The sequence below is a fragment of the Salmo trutta genome, chromosome 33, assembly GCF_901001165.1.
Source record: "Salmo trutta chromosome 33, fSalTru1.1, whole genome shotgun sequence".
In the NCBI taxonomy this organism is placed as follows: Eukaryota; Metazoa; Chordata; class Actinopteri; order Salmoniformes; family Salmonidae; genus Salmo; species Salmo trutta.
Window position 1 is genome coordinate 15952935 of NC_042989.1, and position 19216 is coordinate 15972150.

General features: G+C 42.4%; 1 protein-coding gene across 1 annotated transcript; it reads right to left on the reverse strand.

The window, feature by feature from the left end:
• Positions 1 to 228: 228 nt before the first annotated feature.
• LOC115172472 (glutamyl aminopeptidase) lies at positions 229 to 18275 on the reverse strand. The gene is made up of 20 exons (XM_029729942.1): positions 17251 to 18275; positions 14168 to 14309; positions 13740 to 13874; positions 13220 to 13340; positions 12962 to 13116; positions 4346 to 4459; positions 4101 to 4235; positions 3921 to 3986; positions 3568 to 3633; positions 3274 to 3434; positions 3066 to 3148; positions 2809 to 2945; positions 2643 to 2698; positions 2400 to 2550; positions 2213 to 2286; positions 2010 to 2114; positions 1662 to 1835; positions 1296 to 1436; positions 1065 to 1146; positions 229 to 894 (listed from the first exon to the last, which is right to left on the reverse strand). Exons 1-20 carry the CDS (start codon positions 17889 to 17891, stop codon positions 745 to 747), a joined length of 2889 nt encoding a protein of 962 aa, XP_029585802.1. The 5' UTR covers positions 17892 to 18275; the 3' UTR covers positions 229 to 744.
• Positions 18276 to 19216: the final 941 nt, after the last annotated feature.

Sequence of the window (19216 nt, forward strand, 5' to 3'; positions counted from 1 at the left end):
ATACTTTTGGTCATGTAGTGTTGGTGCTTCTATATTAACTGGGATTTATTTTGATATGTTGGGGTTAACCATGTAAATTCTTATTTCAAGACATTATACCCATAGTCTTCCCGATATGTTTCACTTAACTGTAATATTAGCATAAACGAACAAAGTATGTTTCTGTGTACGACATTATGCTTTCAAAATGTTCTTCCCTGTGGCAACACACTCATCCAGACAGCAGTATTCACAGTAAGTGCATATACGCTCTTCTTTATTTCTTATACATTCAAACACTTTTCATTGTTTGAAACATAATTTTCAACAACAAAAAAAATTATACATGTAAATCAACATACCTGACCAGAGATGAAAAGTTATCATGGTTATTTAGATCATCTGAAATTCTGTACAAGCACTTCATACAAAATTAAATATTTCTGCATCAAAAACATACTTTTATAAGTAATGCAGGAAAGGCACTAAGTACTGTAAATTGATTCCACTAGATTAAAGATAGAGTATTCCGCTGAGTTACTGGCCGGAATTCTGTCATTTCAGATAGTTTTTTCTGCCCTTCAGAGGTGTGTTTGATTTGCACAGCAGAGTGCCCAGGATGGAGAGACTTGACACTTGATTTAGAAACAAGCAGTCCTGTAGCATGATCTATCCCTATTGTTGAATGAATGAGTGGAAACCGCATGAAGGTTTGTGATTTGGATTAGGTTTACAGTTCTTTAGTCTTGTGTTGAACTGATGTTATCAGTAAGTGAAGTTGCTCTCCAGCCATGAGCTGATCTCTGCCTTGTTCCTCCTGACCCACTCAATGTTGTTCTTCACTGTTTCTAGAGCTTGCTGCCTTGGCATCTCCCCAGCCCCGGCATTAGGGTTCAGCTTGAAAAAGTGCTCCATCTAAAATACAACCAAACGATCAGTCATAAACACAGCCACAGTCTAAAGGCACAATCCACATTGACTGATCTATCTTAAATTCGAGCACACCAGTGCTTGTTTTCAATTTAAGTGGTTTAATGTTAGATTGAGTTATTCCAGTTCTATGAATAGAAGGGCTCTGTCCTAACCTGCCACAGCTGTAGCTCTGTGTTGTAGGTGGTGCTGATTCTGGTCAGCAGGCGTCCCAGGTTCCTGTCATTGATGGTGTATCTGTAACAAAACAAAAGGAGGCTTAGTTGCTGCTGATTCAGTCAATTACTTACAGCATCGCATTCCATGTAGTCACTATCACTTCAATGACTCTGGGCTCAGTGAATCTCCATTCAGACTCAGAGAAGTGAATCAGAAAATGGGCTCACCTGTTCACGAGGTAGTTCCAGTTGAGGATGACCCAGTTCCAGGCCATGGTCTTGCCATAGCGATTCAGAGAGACATAGCGGACCACAGTGAACAGATCCTGAGTCCTCACAATACTCTCATCTTTACATGCCTCCAGTAAGCTGTGAAACAACACATCGTTATCTTAAGCAACATTCTCTTTAGCCATATCTAGTTGAACAAACTAAAATATTCCCAGAAAAAAGTATCACACTTTTGCCAATAAATGTACTCTCGCTCTAGTAATAACTTTTCAATGGATTATGTTAAGAAGTGATTTTGAATAATGCTTGTAAAAATTATATATTAAGAGAAAGTATGAAGAGAATTATTGTTTTTTTATTTACTTATTCAGAAGACTGATGTTCTCCACAGATGCCAATCCATACAAGAGCTTGTCCTTCTCTTGGGCCAAGCTCTCTGTTTTGTATCTCTCAAACATTACGTTCCACTTCGCCCCAGTGCCTGAGTTCTTCATGCCGTAGCGATACACCAGCAAGCGCAGGTTCACCCCCACAGTGCTGGAGGTCAAAGGTCATGTTACCATTTGGGCTTAGTGGGATAAACAGGATTTTAGGAATAGGAATGCTAATAAAGTAGTTAGTTATGTCCATGTACGGCAGATTGGTTTAGTAAGTAGATCATGTGTCATTTTAGTGATTTTATTCAAGAGTCAAGACTAATACTGTATTTACCTGATGGTTCCTGCGATCCATTGGTCAAATATAGCAGATGCTTCATTTAGCACTTCCTGGTCGCCCATTTGACAAGCAATTTCCAGGACTGTCTCACGCAACAGCCTATACAAAACCAATATAGACAATACAGTTTATGATCAATATTCAGTAAGCACACCAATGATCTGTCAAATACAGTAGACCGTCTCTCCTAGTCTTACCTATCTCTCTGGCTTCCCACGTCATCCCATCCCAGTTGCCTGGAGATAGTCTGCACATGCTCACGGAATAATTTCTGTAGGGAAAGTAAGTGACACCCCATGTATGAGTAAACTCACAAGATTATTTTGTGTATGTGTGTTCTGGTTAGCCAGCAGAGGGCGGAATTTTTGTTTTTAAATGACTCGCCTGGAATTTGGGGTAAAGAACAGTGTCGTCTGATAACATGTCTTGCACATAGGCGATGGAAGAAGACACACGTTTCCAGACGATGTACTCAGTCTCATTGGTCAGGTATTTTGTCAGGTTGAATGCATTTCCATAATCGACAATGTCTGCCCTGATGAGGCCGATAAGACAACGACATTATGTTTAATCTCAGTTTTATATTGACAGATGTACTTCAAGTAAATGTCAGTAGTGTTAATTTACCTTCCCAGAGCAAAGACATCATCAATGTAACTGCATCGGTCAGCAGCGTCTAACTCCTAGTAAAGAAAGTGTCATGCTGATTACTACAAGTTTAACCTATGAACTGGTAAGATTAAAACAATTAATATTACATCTGATACTATAGTAGCAGTTTGAATTATATTACCTGGTGATTTGTTTGGAGTTGTTGACTAATTGTGCTCCATATGCTGTCAGGGTGATTGACTCTGTAGAATCCAATGTGGTCGTTGTTGACCTTCAGGAGTCCATCCGTAGCAGGGGAATAGCCAGCTAAGACTAGCTCTATTCGTACGACAGACGAACGTGTATGACTTCAATTTGACTAAATACATGATGTTACCAGAGGCTGGAAATGTAATGTTAAAAAGGTCAAGTCTAGGATTTGGTCAGAAGTATCTTTACCTGGACTGGACTTGTTGAACATGATGGAAATAGACGTATTACTATCCACTGAGTACCACTTAATAGGGATGTTCCACTTGTAACTAAAATAAAAACATAGCCATTTTAGGATTTACAGGTTTCTCCTAATAAATATAGCTGAATCTACATCCATGGGGAAATCAATCAATGATTACAAAGGGATTTGATAGTGCTGTGAATAACTGACCTGAGTGGTGAGGGTGGCTGGGTGGGATTAGCATTGGGGTCCAACAGGAATCTTTGCTGGGTGAGTTTGGTCTGAGCGTCGATGGTAGACAGGTCCAGTACTGGGTAGCCCATCTGTTTGGTCCATGTGTCCATCACATCTGCTACAGGCAACCCACTCACCTGCAAACAAAATGTTTTAGTGTGTATCATGCACATAAAAACACAAAGTTAGATACAGTGAAATAATATCAATAATATCAACAATTTATATATTTTTAAATTACTACGACCAAATTAGATATGACAAACATACATTAGCAAGTGATGCCCAAAAGTTGTCTGTTTTGGCATTCTCAAAGTGGAAATCTTTCAAGTATTTCTGTTGAAGGGAGAGAAAAACAGGTTACCATCAATTTATCAATGTGGTCATCCATAGATTTAATGATAAATCAAATGTAGGCTATGTATTGCTATGACCCTTTCAAGTTAAGTATTACCATGGTAGAGTGTCTGACAGTAATCATTATTTTAATTCAACAAGGAAGGGGTTGCATCTCCCAAACACTCGCTATTACCACATGATTCCGCTATTGACTGAATAGGAATCAAGAGACTTGCTGTAAGGATACTTCTATCTACTTTACATCAGATGAAATGGACTCTTACCCGACAGCCATCCCTGAAGTTGTCTCGACCCAACCAGTCCTCCACCATCCTGAGAATTGATGCCCCCTAGAATAACAGTTACAGGAACATGTTTGGAATGAATTCAAAGACTCATTTAATTTCATTACATTTTAATTCATCCCACTAAGAAAGGTGAAAAGAGGCACAGTTTAAGATTACCTTGCTGTAGGATATGCTATCAAACACAGAGGTAATCTGAGCCGGAGTTGATACATCCACAATGATTGGATGGGAGGTGACGAGGGCATCGTCCACCATGACAGGAAGTACATCACTGATGATCATGATGTCACGCTGGTAAAGACAGAGACCGAAGTAGATTTCGAATGTATTCATTACCAGAGTTGGGGTTAAAGCAATTCCATTTCAAATCACTCAATTCGGGATCTGTCAGATGGACTCACCATTCCCCAGAGGGGCTCAGCCTTCTCTACACCAATGTACTCAAAGAAACTGGCAAAGCCTTCATTTAGCCAAAGGTCATCCCACCAATCCATGGTCACGATGTTCCCGAACCACTGCAGGATAATACAACATGCAAAGTTATCTTCCAGCTGACTTTATTTACAAACAAGTGTGTATGGGTGAGTGTGAGGGCGTGCGTGCATGTGTGTGTGAGTGCGTGTGTGTTCTGGATACTCCAGGCAACAGTGGGACTCAAAGATAGCTGGACTCATAAATAGCAGGTGAGCCAAGAACACAAAATAACAGAGAAACACACACATACCAGGCAAAGCTCCAACAACACAATATTTTCATGCACACAAAATATCATAGCATGCAGTTTAACACTCTACAGCTCTGCATACAGTATAAAACATAAAACACAGAACAAAGTTAGACACAATAAGAAAATATTAACCCACATATTTTCTACTGGTATTTACTAGTGAAGTCAAGTGCTACTCTCACCTTTTCAAATTTTCTTATGATATACTCATATATATACTGCTCAAAAAAATAAAGGGAACACTTAAACAACACATCCTAGATCTGAATGAAAGAAATAATCTTATTAAATACTTTTTTCTTTACATAGTTGAATGTGCTGACAACAAAATCACACAAAAATAATCAATGGAAATCCAATTTATCAACCCATGGAGGTCTGGATTTAGAGTCACACTCAAAATTAAAGTGGAAAACCACACTACAGGCTGATCCAACTTTGATGTAATGTCCTTAAAACAAGTCAAAATGAGGCTCAGTAGTGTGTGTGGCCTCCACGTGCCTGTATGACCTCCCTACAATGCCTGGGCATGCTCCTGATGAGGTGGCGGATGGTCTCCTGAGGGATCTCCTCCCAGACCTGGACTAAAGCATCCGCCAACTCCTGGACAGTCTGTGGTGCAACGTGGCGTTGGTGGATGGAGCGAGACATGATGTCCCAGATGTGCTCAATTGGATTCAGGTCTGGGGAACGGGCGGGCCAGTCCATAGCATCAATGCCTTCCTCTTGCAGGAACTGCTGACACACTCCAGCCACATGAGGTCTAGCATTGTCTTGCATTAGGAGGAACCCAGGGCCAACCGCACCAGCATATGGTCTCACAAGAGGTCTGAGGATCTCATCTCGGTACCTAATGGCAGTCAGGCTACCTCTGGCGAGCACATGGAGGGCTGTGTGGCCCCCCAAAGAAATGCCACCCCAGCAGAACGTTCTCCACGGCGTCTCCAGGCTCTGTCACGTCTGTCACGTGCTCAGTGTGAACCTGCTTTCATCTGTGAAGAGCACAGGGTGCTAGTGGCGAATTTGCCAATCTTGGTGTTCTCTGGCAAATGCCAAACGTCCTGCACAGTGTTGGGCTGTAAGCACAACCCCCACCTGTGGACGTCGGGCCCTCATACCACCCTCATGGAGTCTGTTTCTGACCGTTTGAGCAGACACATGCACATTTGTGGCCTGCTGGAGGTCATTTTGCAGGGCTCTGGCAGTGCTTCCCCTGCTCCTCCTTGCACAAAGGCGGAGGTAGCGGTCCTGCTGCTGGGTTGTTGCCCTCCTACGGCCTCCTCCACGTCTCCTGATGTACTGGCCTGTCTCCTGGTAGCGCCTCCATGCTCTGGACACTACGCTGACAGACACAGCAAACCTTCTTGCCATAGCTCGCATTGATGTGCCATCCTGGATGAGCTGCACTACCTGAGCCACTTGTGTGGGTTGTAGACTCCGTCTCATGCTACCACTAGAGTGAAAGCACCGCCAGCATTCAAAAGTGACCAAAACATCAGCCAGGAAGCATAGGAACTGAGAAGTGGTCTGTGGTCACCACCTGCAGAACCACTCCTTTATTGGGGGTGTCTTGCTAATTGCCTATAATTTCCACCTGTTGTCTATTCCATTTGCACAACAGCATGTGAAATGTATTGTCAATCAGTGTTGCTTCCTAAGTGGACAGTTTGATTTCACAGAAGTGTGATTGACTTGGAGTTACATTGTGTTATTTTAGTGTTCCCTTTATTTTTTTGAGCAGTGTATATGTTTTAACCTTTATTTAACCAGGAAAAGCCCATTGAGACCCAGAGTCTCTTTTTCAAGGGAGACCTGGCCAAGAAGGCAGCAACAATCAATACATTACATAATTAAAACATACAACAATACAATACAACAACAGGATCCAGCCCAAAAAAAGCATTTACACTCCTCCGAAACAGAGTCTCCCATCAATATTTTAAATTCATTCAGTGGCACTAACATATCTAGATGAAGCATGGATTGTAAATTATTCCATGCGTCTGGTGCACAAGAGAGAATTCGGTCTTGCCTGAATTCCTGGGGACTTTAAGTAGCAACCACCTAGCAGACCGGGTATGGTAACTGCTGGTGGTGAAGGAGACCAGACTACAGAGATAAATAGGGAGTTTACCCAAAAGGGCATTGTAGATGAACACATACAAATGTATCTTTCTGCGCATATAAAGTGAGGTCAAACCTACCATATGGTACAATGTGCAATGGTGGGTGAGTGACTTGGCATTTGTAATAAAGCGCAAGGATGCATGATAAACAGAGTCCAGTCTCTGTAAGGCGGAGGAGGTTGCATGCATTTGCAACAAGTCACCATAATCAATAACAGAGAGAAAAGTGTCCTGAACAAGCTTCTTTCTAGCCATAAGCAGGAAGCAAGCCTTATTACGAAAATAAAAACCCAATTTCAATGTAAGCTGTGTCACAATATTATCCACATGAACTTTAAAGGACAACTTGTCATCCAACCAAATACCTAGGTATTTGTAGGATGACACTTTTTCAATGGATAAGTCACCAGATGTGACAATGCTAATGTTCTCTGGCAGAGTTCTAGCTCTGGTAAAGGTAATGAATTTAGTTTTTTGTATATTCAAGACCAATTTGAGATCATAAAGCGAGGCCTGCAGTGATTGAAATGCAGTCTGGAGCTCTTCAACAGCCTGAACCAGAGAAGGAGCACATGAATATACAACTGTATCATCTGCATATAGATTAAACTTTGCTGGTTGCATCCCATTTCCCAAATAATTAATAAAAATGGAGAACAACACAGGAGCTAAAATGGAACCCTGGGGCACACCTCTATTAATCTCAAGAAAGCTAGACTTGTGATTGTCAGTATATACACATTGTGTTCTGTCAGAAAGATAGTTCCTAAAACAATTTACTGCCCCTTCACTGAGACCAGTGTTTCTGAGTCTAGCTAGCAACAATTCATGGTTAACTGAATCAAAGGCCTTTGATGAATCCACAAACAGAGCAGCACAATGTTGCTTTTTATCAAGTCCATTAATGATGTAGTTTGCCACTGCCATAGCTGCAGTTGTGGTGCTGTGCCCCGATCTAAAGCCAGACTGAACCACGCTCAATATGTTCTTTTCGATTAAGAAGTTTAACTGTGAGTTCACTAGGGATTCATAGACTTTGGCCAGGATAGGGCGTTTAGAGATAGGACGATAGTTATTAGCATCTGAGGGATCTCCACCCTTTAGCAGTGGGAGGACATAAGCTGATATCCAAATGCTGGGTATGGAATTGTAGACCTCAATGTAAGAAAAAGACATATGCTTTTCTGTGGATTTACATGCTTTTTTATTGCTACTGATGGATTACCGGAGTGTTGTATTTCTTTATGACTGGATCACTATCTGAATTGCACATTGTAAGCATGTTTGTTGTAACTCTGGGATGTGGTTGCAACTGTGCTGATATTCACCTTCCTGTAAACAGGCTGTGGGAACAAGGAAACAGCACCCAGTTCGCACTTGCCCCTCGGTCCTGTCACTTTGGACAGTTCATAAAACTTTATGGCCAGCACCATCACCCTCTTATTGCCCAAAAAAGAACAAAAAGTCCTCATTGTTGCACATCATAGAAGGCTTGATGGATAACTGGAGGGCTGACTATCATTCCCATGACCAAATTCATGGTCAGTATCAAACCATTCCAAGCTATTGATTGATACAAAGATAGGGTTGTTCTCTTTTCCAAACTTTGAGCTCTGCCGCTAACATATGCTTCATGACTTTTCCCTCATAATTTAGGCTTCATCATGGTGACACAATAACGTCAGTGGTGATCCGTCATTCAGGGCAGGGCCACACCTGTTTACCTATAAAATACATAGAGTATATATGTATACAGTTGAAGTCGGAAGTTTACATACACCTTAGACAAATACATTTAAACTCAGTTTTTCACAATTCCTGACATTTAATCCTAGTAAAAAATCCCTGTATTAGGTAATTTAGGATCACCACTTTATTTTAAGAATGTGAAATGTCAGAATAACAGTAGAGAGAATGATTTATTTCAGCTTTTATTTCTTTCATCACATTCCCAGTGGGTCAGAAGTTTACATACACTAGATTAGTACTTGGTAGCGTTGCCTTTAAATTGTTTAACTTGGGTCAAAAGTTTTGGGTAGCCTTCCACAAGCTACCCACAATAAATTGAGTGAATGTTGGCCCATTCCTCCTGACAGAGCTGGTGTAACTGAGTCAGGTTTGTAGGCCTCTTTGCTCGCACATGATTTTTCAGTTCTGCCCACAAATTTTATATGGGATTGAGGTCAGGGCTTTGTGATGGCCACTCCAATACCTTGACTTTGTTGTCCTTAAGCCATTTTGCCACAACTTTGGAAGTATCCTTGGGGTCATTGTCCATTTGGAAGACCCATTTGCGACCAAGCTTTAACTTCCTGACTTATGTCTTGAGATGTTGCTTCAATATATCCACATAATTATCCTTTCTCATGATCTATTTTTTGAAGTGCACCAGTCCCTCCTGCACCAAAGCACTCCGACAACATGATGCTGTCTCCCCCATGCTTCACAGTTGGGATGGTGTTCTTCGGCTTGCAAGCATCCCCCTTTTTCCTCCAAATATTACGATGGTCATTATGGCCAAACAGTTCTATTTTTGTTTCATCAGACCAGAGGACATTTCTCCAAAAAGTACGAACTTTGTCCCCATGTGCAGTTGCAAACCGTAGTCTGGCTTTTTTATGGCGGTTTTGGAGCAGTGGCATCTTCCTTGCTGAGTGGCCTTTCAGGTTATGTCGAGATAGGACTCGTTTTACAATGAATATAGATACTTTTGTACCTGTTTCCTCCAGCATCTTCACAAGGTCCTTTGCTGTTGTTCAAGGATTGATTTGCACTTTTCGCACCAAAGTACGTTCATCTCTAGGAGACAGAACGCGTCTCCTTCCTGAGCGGTATGACGGCTGCATGGTCCCATGGTGTTTATACTTGCGTACTATTGTTTGTACAGATGAACGTGGTACCTTCAGGCATTTGGAAATTGCTCCCAAGGATGAACCAGACGTGTGGAGGTCTGCTAATGTTTTTCTGAGGGATTGGCCGATTTCTTTTGATTTTCCCATGATGTCAAGCAAAGCACTGAGTTTGAAGGTAGGCCTTGAAATACATCCACAGGTACACCTCCAATTGACTCAAATGATGTCAATTAGCCTATCAGAAGCTTCTAAAGCTATGACATCATTTTCTGGAATTTTACAAGCTGTTTAAAGGCACAGTCAACTTAGTGTGTGAACTTCTGACCTACTGGAATTGTGATACAGTGAATTATAAATTAAATAATATGTCTGTAAACAATTGTTTGAAAAATTACTTGTGTCATGCACAAAGTAGATGTCCTAACTGACTTGCCAAAACTATAGTTTGTTAACAAGACATTTGTGGAGTGGTTGAAAAACGAGTTTTAATGAATCCAACCTAAGTGTATGTAAACTTCTGACTTCAACTGTATATACATTTATTTAAAAAAATGCCTGTTTTGCATGTTATTTTGGCATTAATTCATGTCACATATCAGTTTCAAAACTGTAAAAAAAAAGTATTAAAAACATGGTCTTTATCTTGAGTAAGGCAGCTCCAAAATGCAGGTGTTTCAGTCTAGCTCAGTGCTTTCTGTGGTTGAGGGGCAGCCAGCGGAATATACAGAGCGTAGGTGTTGGTAATCTTCTTTAGTTGTGCCATGTTGGCTCAGTGTTCTGTCACTCATGGGGACACTATGTCACCACAAAATCTACAGGGAGAGCTAGTGTCACGTTCGTCGTAAAGATGGGAACAAGGCGCATGTCACAGAAGTTGTCATGGAGAGAAGACCAAGGCGCAGCGGGAATGTGAATACTCATACTTTAATAGACTCAAGTAAGGCATCCACAGGAAAAAAATAACACGACAGCAACAGTTTGCAGGCTAACAAACGCAGTGCAAAACAACCACCCACAACCCCAAAGAAAAACACACACACCTATATAGGACTTCCAATCAAAGGCAACTCAACACACCTGCCTTCAATTGGAAGTCCCAATCACCAACACAACATTTAACAAACACAAACCACCTGCCACATCCTGACCAAGACTAACACAATTACGCCCTCTGCTGGTCAGGACGTGACAGCGCAGCGGGAATGTGTATGCTCATCTTCTTGTTTATTGAGAAGAACACGAAACAAAACACTTAATCAAAACAACAACGACGACGAAAAAACAGTTATGTGAGACATACAGCTACATATGGAACAACTACCCACAAAAACCCATGAAAAAATACCCCTACTAAATAGGACCTTCAATTAGAGGCAACGAGGAACAGCTGCCTCCAATTGAAGGTCAACCCAATAACTAAACATAGAAATAGAATAACTAGACACAGACATAGAAATAGACTAACATAGAACATTAACCAAAAAAAACCGAAACACATAAAACAAACAACCCCTGCCATGTCCTGACCAAACTTACAATAACAAATAACCCCTTTACTGGTCAGGACGTGACAGCTAGGCAGTTCAAGCCCCCTTGGGTGCTGCCATAGATTTACATTAGAAGTGCCCATCCAAGAAGGCTCAAGGTCATCGGCCACAGATAAAATGTCTATCAAATCACGTTATATCTACCGTAGCTTTGATTGGACTGACCATGTTACTTTCTAAATCTTAGCTAGCAAGCTAGACAAGCAGTCATCATCACGTCAACAATCTACTGGCAATTCCTTTTCAATCCTTGTCATATGAAGATAAATTATAGATTAAAGGTATCGGTGCTCATCGTCCATCGGACATAAACATTACACAACAAATCGGAAATCGCAAATTCAACAATGAGTGGGTTGGAAGGACTCAGTGGCTAACTGCAAGCATTGCAAAGCAATCACTATTTTGCTTCGACAGCCTGCTATACGGTGGAGAGGGTGTGTGGTCCAAGTCTGGGTTTAAGGATTTAAACATCTGTCTGAAAGTGTCTCTTTTCCAAGCTTAAAAATATAAACATTGGGGCGTTCCGAGTGGTGCAGTGGTCTAAGGCACTACATCGCAGTGCTAGCTGTGCCACTAGAGATTCTCGGTTCGATTCCAGGCTCTGTCACAGCCGGCCACGACCCTCCCCAAACCCAGGGGAGGGTTTGGCCGGCAGGGATGTCCTTGTCCCATCGCGCACTAGCGACTCCTGTGCACGCTGACACGGTCGCCAGGTATACGGTGTTTCCTCCGACACATTGGTGCGGCTGGCTTCCGGGTTAAGTGGGCATTGTGTCAAGAAGCATTGTGACTTGGTTGGGTTGTGTTTCGGAGGACGCACAGCTCTTGACCTTCACCTCTCCCAGGTCCGTATGGGAGTTGCAGCGATGAGACAAGACTGTAACTACCAATTGGGGAGAAAAAGGGGTAAAAAAAGAAACATTCACTTGCAACACCATGGGCCAGAAAAAGTTGAATACATTGGCCATGCTGTCAATCCAGCATGACTTCTGCTGTGTTCAAAACAACTAGAAACTTGGAACTGGGAATTCTCAGACTTCAGTGACGAGCTCCGACCAGGAAAATACGTTTTGAACGGTCATCCAACTCGGAATTCCAAACCGAGAACTATGGCCTCTTCTAGAGCACCGATCTGAAGATCACTGACATCATGATTCAACCTTGTTTTTTTTTCTCGAGTTCCCAGTTGTGTTGAAAGTCCCTTTGAAAACAAAAATGTGACCACAAGAAGGACCGCTGCGCCACCTCCCTGTCCAAGTGAGCACAGCACAACAACGGTGAGTCTAAAAATGGCTTGTATGCTGCTGCATAAATTAGCTCATGTGCTTTTCTTCATGAGGAGAGGATACTAAATAATGTAACCATGTTTGCCAGTGGAATTCTCTTCCCATTCAAATATTTGTTTTCATACAAAAAGTTCAGTAATAGACCCATGTAATTCCAGTTGATATTGTGAGGGTCGTTTTTTGTTTTGTTGTCACCGTTATCGTGCAATTAGTGTATTGTTTAGTGTTTTGTTGTGTAGTGGCTTTGCTGGCATGCATAAAAAAATGTGTTTGCCCCACCAAAATGTACATGCTAAAATCGTCACTGAATACCGTAATATAATTTTGGGGTAATTGAGCTTGGGTCCCTCTATGACTATGAAGTATGTTTGTTCATTTTCCATTAGTTTTCCACTATATGACTAATGAATAACTCTTGAACGTTTTCTCGTGGTTGTGTTTCTGTTGTGGGAATGTTGGAGACGAGTGTTTCTCACCTGGTGGACCAGCTCATGAGCGATGACGCTAGCCACACGTTGTTTGTTGTACGATGACGACTGGTTCTCATCATAGAGGAGGTTGGCCTCCCTGTAGGTGATCAGACCCCAGTTCTCCATTGCACCTGTGCCAAAGTCAGGGATGGCAATCTTATCTGGAAAAACAAAATAAATTGCAAGCATGTGTGTATAAGGCATTATGAATGAATTGTATCCAGTAGTTATAACAGTTCACAAACAGAGGAGATCTCAAATTACCTAGCTTTGGGATGGAGTATGTCATGTCGAAATATTCCTCAAAGTAGTCAAAAATTATCTTGGTTGTGTTAGCAGCATACTCTGCTGTTGCAATTTGTGCAGGCTGTGCATAGATTCGCAACTGGAAGAAAAGAAGAAAAGGATTTAAAAGCAGTATGTGCAAGCATGCCTGTGTGCATACATGCGTGCATTTACATTTAATCAACACAATATTTATAATTCTTTAGATTTTCTCCAAAACATTGTAAAGAGTAACTAACTGCTGAAATCTCAACACAAAAGTCCAACAGCTGTGACACAGATTGGAGACCAAAATTAAATAAACTTTTTACTTAGCTTTTACACCATTTAAAACTTTGAACTGGACAGGCTTTAGGTAAAGTGTTACAATATTTACTCTCAATATACTCTGTAGACTATAAAATATGACTTTCAACAGTTCAACAGTAAATATTTTCTTAGTTCAAGGTAGTAGAGGGACCAGTGAAAATGACTGCTGAGAAAAATTGCAAGTACTTACAGGAATTCCTCTAGACGATTTCCTTTCCACAAACGTAAACTGGTGCACAGCAAAACATACCAAATAGGTACTCATTGGAACGGATCTCTGGAAGGACGTTTTGATCTTATTGTCAGGAAGCAGCTCTGGGGCGCCCTGGAGTGGAAGAAGGTCTGTGGTTTAATACAGATGTGAGTCAGCCTCTCTTATGGTTGTGTTCTCAGCACCAAGGACCCAGAGCAAAATATTGATGGCTCCTGCTTTTGCATTCATGGCCCTGAATCTCTTCTCCCTCTTAGTGCCTCCCATTGCAGCTTCAAGTAAACTAACGGATAACACTATGTGCACCTTTTTTGTGATAGATTGTGGATACATTATATGCATTTATTTGGTATGTTTTATAAGGAGCGATTTGTTACTATGAAATGTTTTTCTTGCATAGACTGTACCTCCACTGGCATATTGGAGAGGGCTTCATAGTCCTTGTCATGGGTGATGGAAATCTTGTAGGTGGCCTTTTGGTTTGGCTCATCAAAACAGGGGAAAGATTTGCGGGCGTCTGTCGGCTCATGGTCGGTGGCAGCAATTTTTCTTGGAAGAAAAATAAACATGGCATGACTAAGTCACCCCTTTATATTACTTTTTATTTGACTGTTGTGTACAATAAATGTTTAAGTATGCAGAGTTTCCCGGATTGTGGCTGCTAAATGTGCTTGAGCAAAGAGAAAATTGACACTTCATGGCCAATGCTGCAAGTAGCTCACTACACCTGTCCACCTTTCAAGTCATACTTATTGACACACTAAAAACTACACTACAGTCGTGGCCACAAGTTTTGAGAATGACACAAATATTAATTTTCACAATGTCTGCTGCCTCAGTTTGTATGATGGCAATTTGCATATACTCCAGAATGTTATGAAGAGTGATCAGATGAATTGCAATTAATTGCAAAGTCCATCTTTGCCATGCAAATAAACTGAATCCCCCAAAAACATTTCCACTGCATTTCAGCCCTGCCACAAAAGGACCAGCTGACATCATGTTAGTGATTCTCTCGTTAACACAGGTGTGAGTGTTGACGAGGACAAGGCTGGAGATCACTCTGTCATGCTGATTGAGTTCGAATAACAGACTGGAAGCTTCAAAAGGAGGGTGGTGCTTGGAATTATTGTTCTTCCTCTGTCAACCATGACTACCTGCAAGGAAACACTTGCCATCATCATTGCTTTGCACAAAAAGGGCTTCACAGGCAAGGATATTGCTGCCAGTAAGATTGCACCTAAACCATTTATCGGATCATCAAGAACTTCAAAGAGAGCGGTTCAATTGTTGTGAAGAAGGCTTCAGGGCACCCAAGAAAGTCCAGCAAGCGCCAGGACCGTCTCCTAAAGTTGATTCAGCTGCGGGATCGGGGCACCACCAGTACAGAGCTTGCTCAGGAATGGCAGCAGGCAGGTGTGAGTGCATCTGCACGCACAGTGAGGCGTGGACTTTTGGAGGATGGCCTGGTGTCAAGAATGGCAGCAAAGAAGACATTTCTCTCTAGGAAAAACATCAGGGACAGACTGATATTCTGCTAAAGGTACAGGGATTGGACTGCTGAGGACTGGGGTAAAGTAATTTTCTCTGATGAATCCTCTTTCCGATTGTTTGGGGCATCCGGAAAAAAGCTTGTCCGGAGAAGACAAGGTGAGCGCTACCATCAGTCCGGTGTCATGCCAACAGTAAAGCATCCTGAAACCACTTATGTGTGGGGTTGCTTCTCAGCCAAGGGAGTGGGCTCACTCACAATTTTGCCTAAGAACACAGCCATGAATAAACATTTTACATTTTAGTCATTTAGCAGACACTCTTATCCAGAGCAACTTACAGTAGTGAATGCATACATTTCATACATTTTTATTTTTTGTACTGGCCCCCCGTGGGAATCGAACCCACAACCCTGGCGTTGCACACACCATGCTGGCGTTGCAAACACCATGCTCTACCAACTGAGCCACAGGGAAGACTGGTAAAGAATAGTACCAACACATCCTCCGAGAGCAACTTCTCCCAACCATCCAGGAACAGTTTGGTGACGAACAATGCTTTTTCCAGCATGATGGAGCACCTTGCCATAAGGCAAAAGTGATAACTAAGTGGCTCGGGGAACAAAACATTGATATTTTGGGTCCATGGCCAGGAAACTCCCCAGACCTTAATCCTATTGAGAACTTGTGGTCAATCCTCAAGAGATGGGTGGACAAACAAAAACCCACACATTCTGACAAACTCCAAGCATTGATTATGGAAGAATGGGCTGCCATCAGTCAGAATGTGGCCCAGAAGTTAATTGACAGCATGCCAGGGCAGATTGCAGAGGCCTTGAAAAAGAAGGGTCAACACTGCAAATATTGACTCTTTGCATCAACTTAATGTAATTGTCAATAAAAGCCTTTGACACTTTTGAAATGCTTGTATTTATCCTTCAGTATTCCATAGTAACATCTGACAAAAATATCTAAAGACAATAAAGCAGCAAACTTTGTGGAAATGAATATTTGTGTCATTCTCAAAACTTTTGGCCACGACTGTACATTATCAACACTATCATTTTAACTTTGAATAACAGCAACTTAACCGATAATGTACTGTGACGGGTAAATATACTCTTACCTAACAGAGGTTCAACCATGGTCCTATTAGTGATAAGAATCAATGCACTCCCTGGGAAAATAACTACTGTGAAAAAAATGATGAGGTTTATTTTTCCCTCAGTGGTTTCATCCCATTACACCCCTGTCTCTTTAGTGTGACATAAAGTACTAACAGATGGTGAGCTGCTGGGCCTCATGTGCACAAACACGCACGCATGCATGGACACATACACACACAGACAAGCACAGATGCACACACTCACACTCAGCTAAACTCAGCTGTCAACACTCAGATTACGTCTCGTAAACTTGTTCCCAAAAGGAAATTGTCCTTGAAGGAATTTGGCTGAGGGTCTAAAGTTCTGCAGATTTTCTTCCCTCTCCCACATTGCAGTCATGGTTATAGATCTATTCAAATGGGTCCAAAGTAGCATATGCAGCACTCATAACTCTGAGCATGTGAGGGATTTAGTTGCATTGTAAACATTCTCAGCAATCATTAATTTATGTTGTCATAAATATTGTCTTCCCCTAACGCCTCAAACAGACGGACAGCGTCATTGCTTCAATGCTGCGTAATAAATTCTGCAGTTAAACATTTTAACTGGATATGTGTGCAACAAAGTTAAAAGTTCACCTTTTGCTACTATTTCTGTCAAATATACGAATACAATTTGATGCATACGTTGGATACATCCAACCTTTGCACCACAACAGAACACAGAACGCACTGCAACTGCCTCTGCAACACAATGCTGCAAGGCAAATGCAGCGTTCCATTGGAAATTAAGGTACTTCTGGTGTACCAAAATGCATACATGCATAGAGACACACAAAAACATACTGAAATACACCCAATCTATAACCACAAATGCATGCCTCGAAGGACTTACTTGGTGGCCCCATTTTCTGTGTAGGTGACTCTGTAGAAGCCCACCAGAGATCCGTTGAGCCAGCCCTGGAAGTCCAGGGTGAGAATGTACACCTCATTGGGCTTGGTGGCCGCAAGCTCCTCCACCGCCTCCACTACGACATACTCCTGCAGTTTGAACTCAAAGCAACCCTTGATGGCCACAGTCACATCTCTCTGAGACTGTGGGGTTTTCAGGACAAGCCTGGGGACTGCGCTGACAAACGTCTCCCGGATGTGGAGCCACAGGTGCCTCGTGGGTCGTCTCACCTCCAGGTGTACGGACACATTCCCCATGTAGAGGTCAGTGGTCAGGTCAGGCTCCAGGTGGAGGTCATAGTGAACCGGCTTCACATAGTCCGGCAGCCGGAAATTCTTCCAGTCCCCGTCAGTGTTGTTGGAGGGCTTGCAGGGCCCCCTGTCAGCTGGTGGGGGAGTGGAGGTGGGCTTGGGGGGTCCCTCGGTGGGGGCCGGGTCAGCCGGGGTACTGTCGTTCTGTGTGAGGCCCACCCCCAGCCCCACAGCTACAGCTGACACCACCACCACAGCACAGATGAGGGCCACGTGCTTTCCTCGGATGCAGTACCTCTTCTCCTCCTTCTCAAAGTCCAGGCTTTCAACCATGGTGCCCGCCTTGGTGGCGCAAGACCAAATGCTGTGGCCTCAGATATCTTCTGAATCCCCTACCGGAGGAATAAAGTGAGGGAAGAAAACACTGTTTCCTGATCAGATTTCCAAGGGGTTGCAGCTGAGAGATAGCACAATGCCAAGCTGCTTTAAAACTGACCACAGATCAGTTCCTGTAAAACCTGATAAAAGAGAACCCTAGGCTGAGCTAATCTGAAACTAACAGCATATCAGTCAGAGTTCCAGCATATCAAATATGAAAAACTATTGGTCTGAGTTGATCCAAGCTCAGTCTGCCTGCCCTCGAGCGCAAGGCTGCCTGTGGGAGGTGGAGAGAGGTTAGCTGTAGCGGTGGAGAGGAGGTGGAGAAGGAGGAGTAGGGTTGCTGAGGGGGAGTCTACAATAGAGAGAGGTAATACCACGCACTGGAGGCAAGTCTTATACACTAATGCAGGGCAGTTTTTTTCAGTGGACATTACGCATATATATACTCACTTCTTAATCCCCACTGATGCATATCAAAGCATTGTAGTGGAGGTATAGGCCTACGCCATATCAATTATGTACATTACCTTCGGAAAGTATTCAGACCAATTAACTTTTTCCACATTTTGTTACGTTAAAGCCTTATTCTAAAATAGATCTTAAAAAATGTAAATCCTCAGCATTCTACACACAATACCCCATAATGACAAAGTGAAAACAGGTTTTAGACATTTTTACAAATGTATTAAAACAAAAAACTACGTAACTATTCAGACCATTTGCTATGAGACTCAAAATTGAGTTCAGGTGTATCCTTTTTCCATTGATCATCCTTCAGATGTTTCTACAACTTCACTGGAGTCCACCTGTGGTCAATTCAATTGATTGGCCATGATTTGGAAAGGCACACACCTGTCTATATAAGGTCCCACAGTTGACAGTGCATGTCAGAGCAAAAACCAAGCCATGAGGTCGAAGGAATTGTTCGTAGAGCTCCGAGACAGGATTGTGTCAAGGCACAGATCTGGGAAGGATAACAAAAAATGGCTGCAGCATTGAAGGTCCCCAAGAACACAGTGGCCTCCATCATTCTTAAATAGTGGAAGTTTGGAACAACCAAGACTCTTCCTAGAGCTGGCCGCCCAGCCAAACTGAGCAATCGGGGGAGAAGGGCCTTGGACAGGGAGGTGATCAAGAACCTGATGGTCACTCTGACAGAGCTCCAGAGTTCCTCTGTGGAGATGGGAGAAACTTCCAGAAGGACAACCATCTCTGCAGCACTTCATCAATCAGGCCTTTATGGTAGAGTGGCCCGACAGAAGCCACTCGTCAGTAAA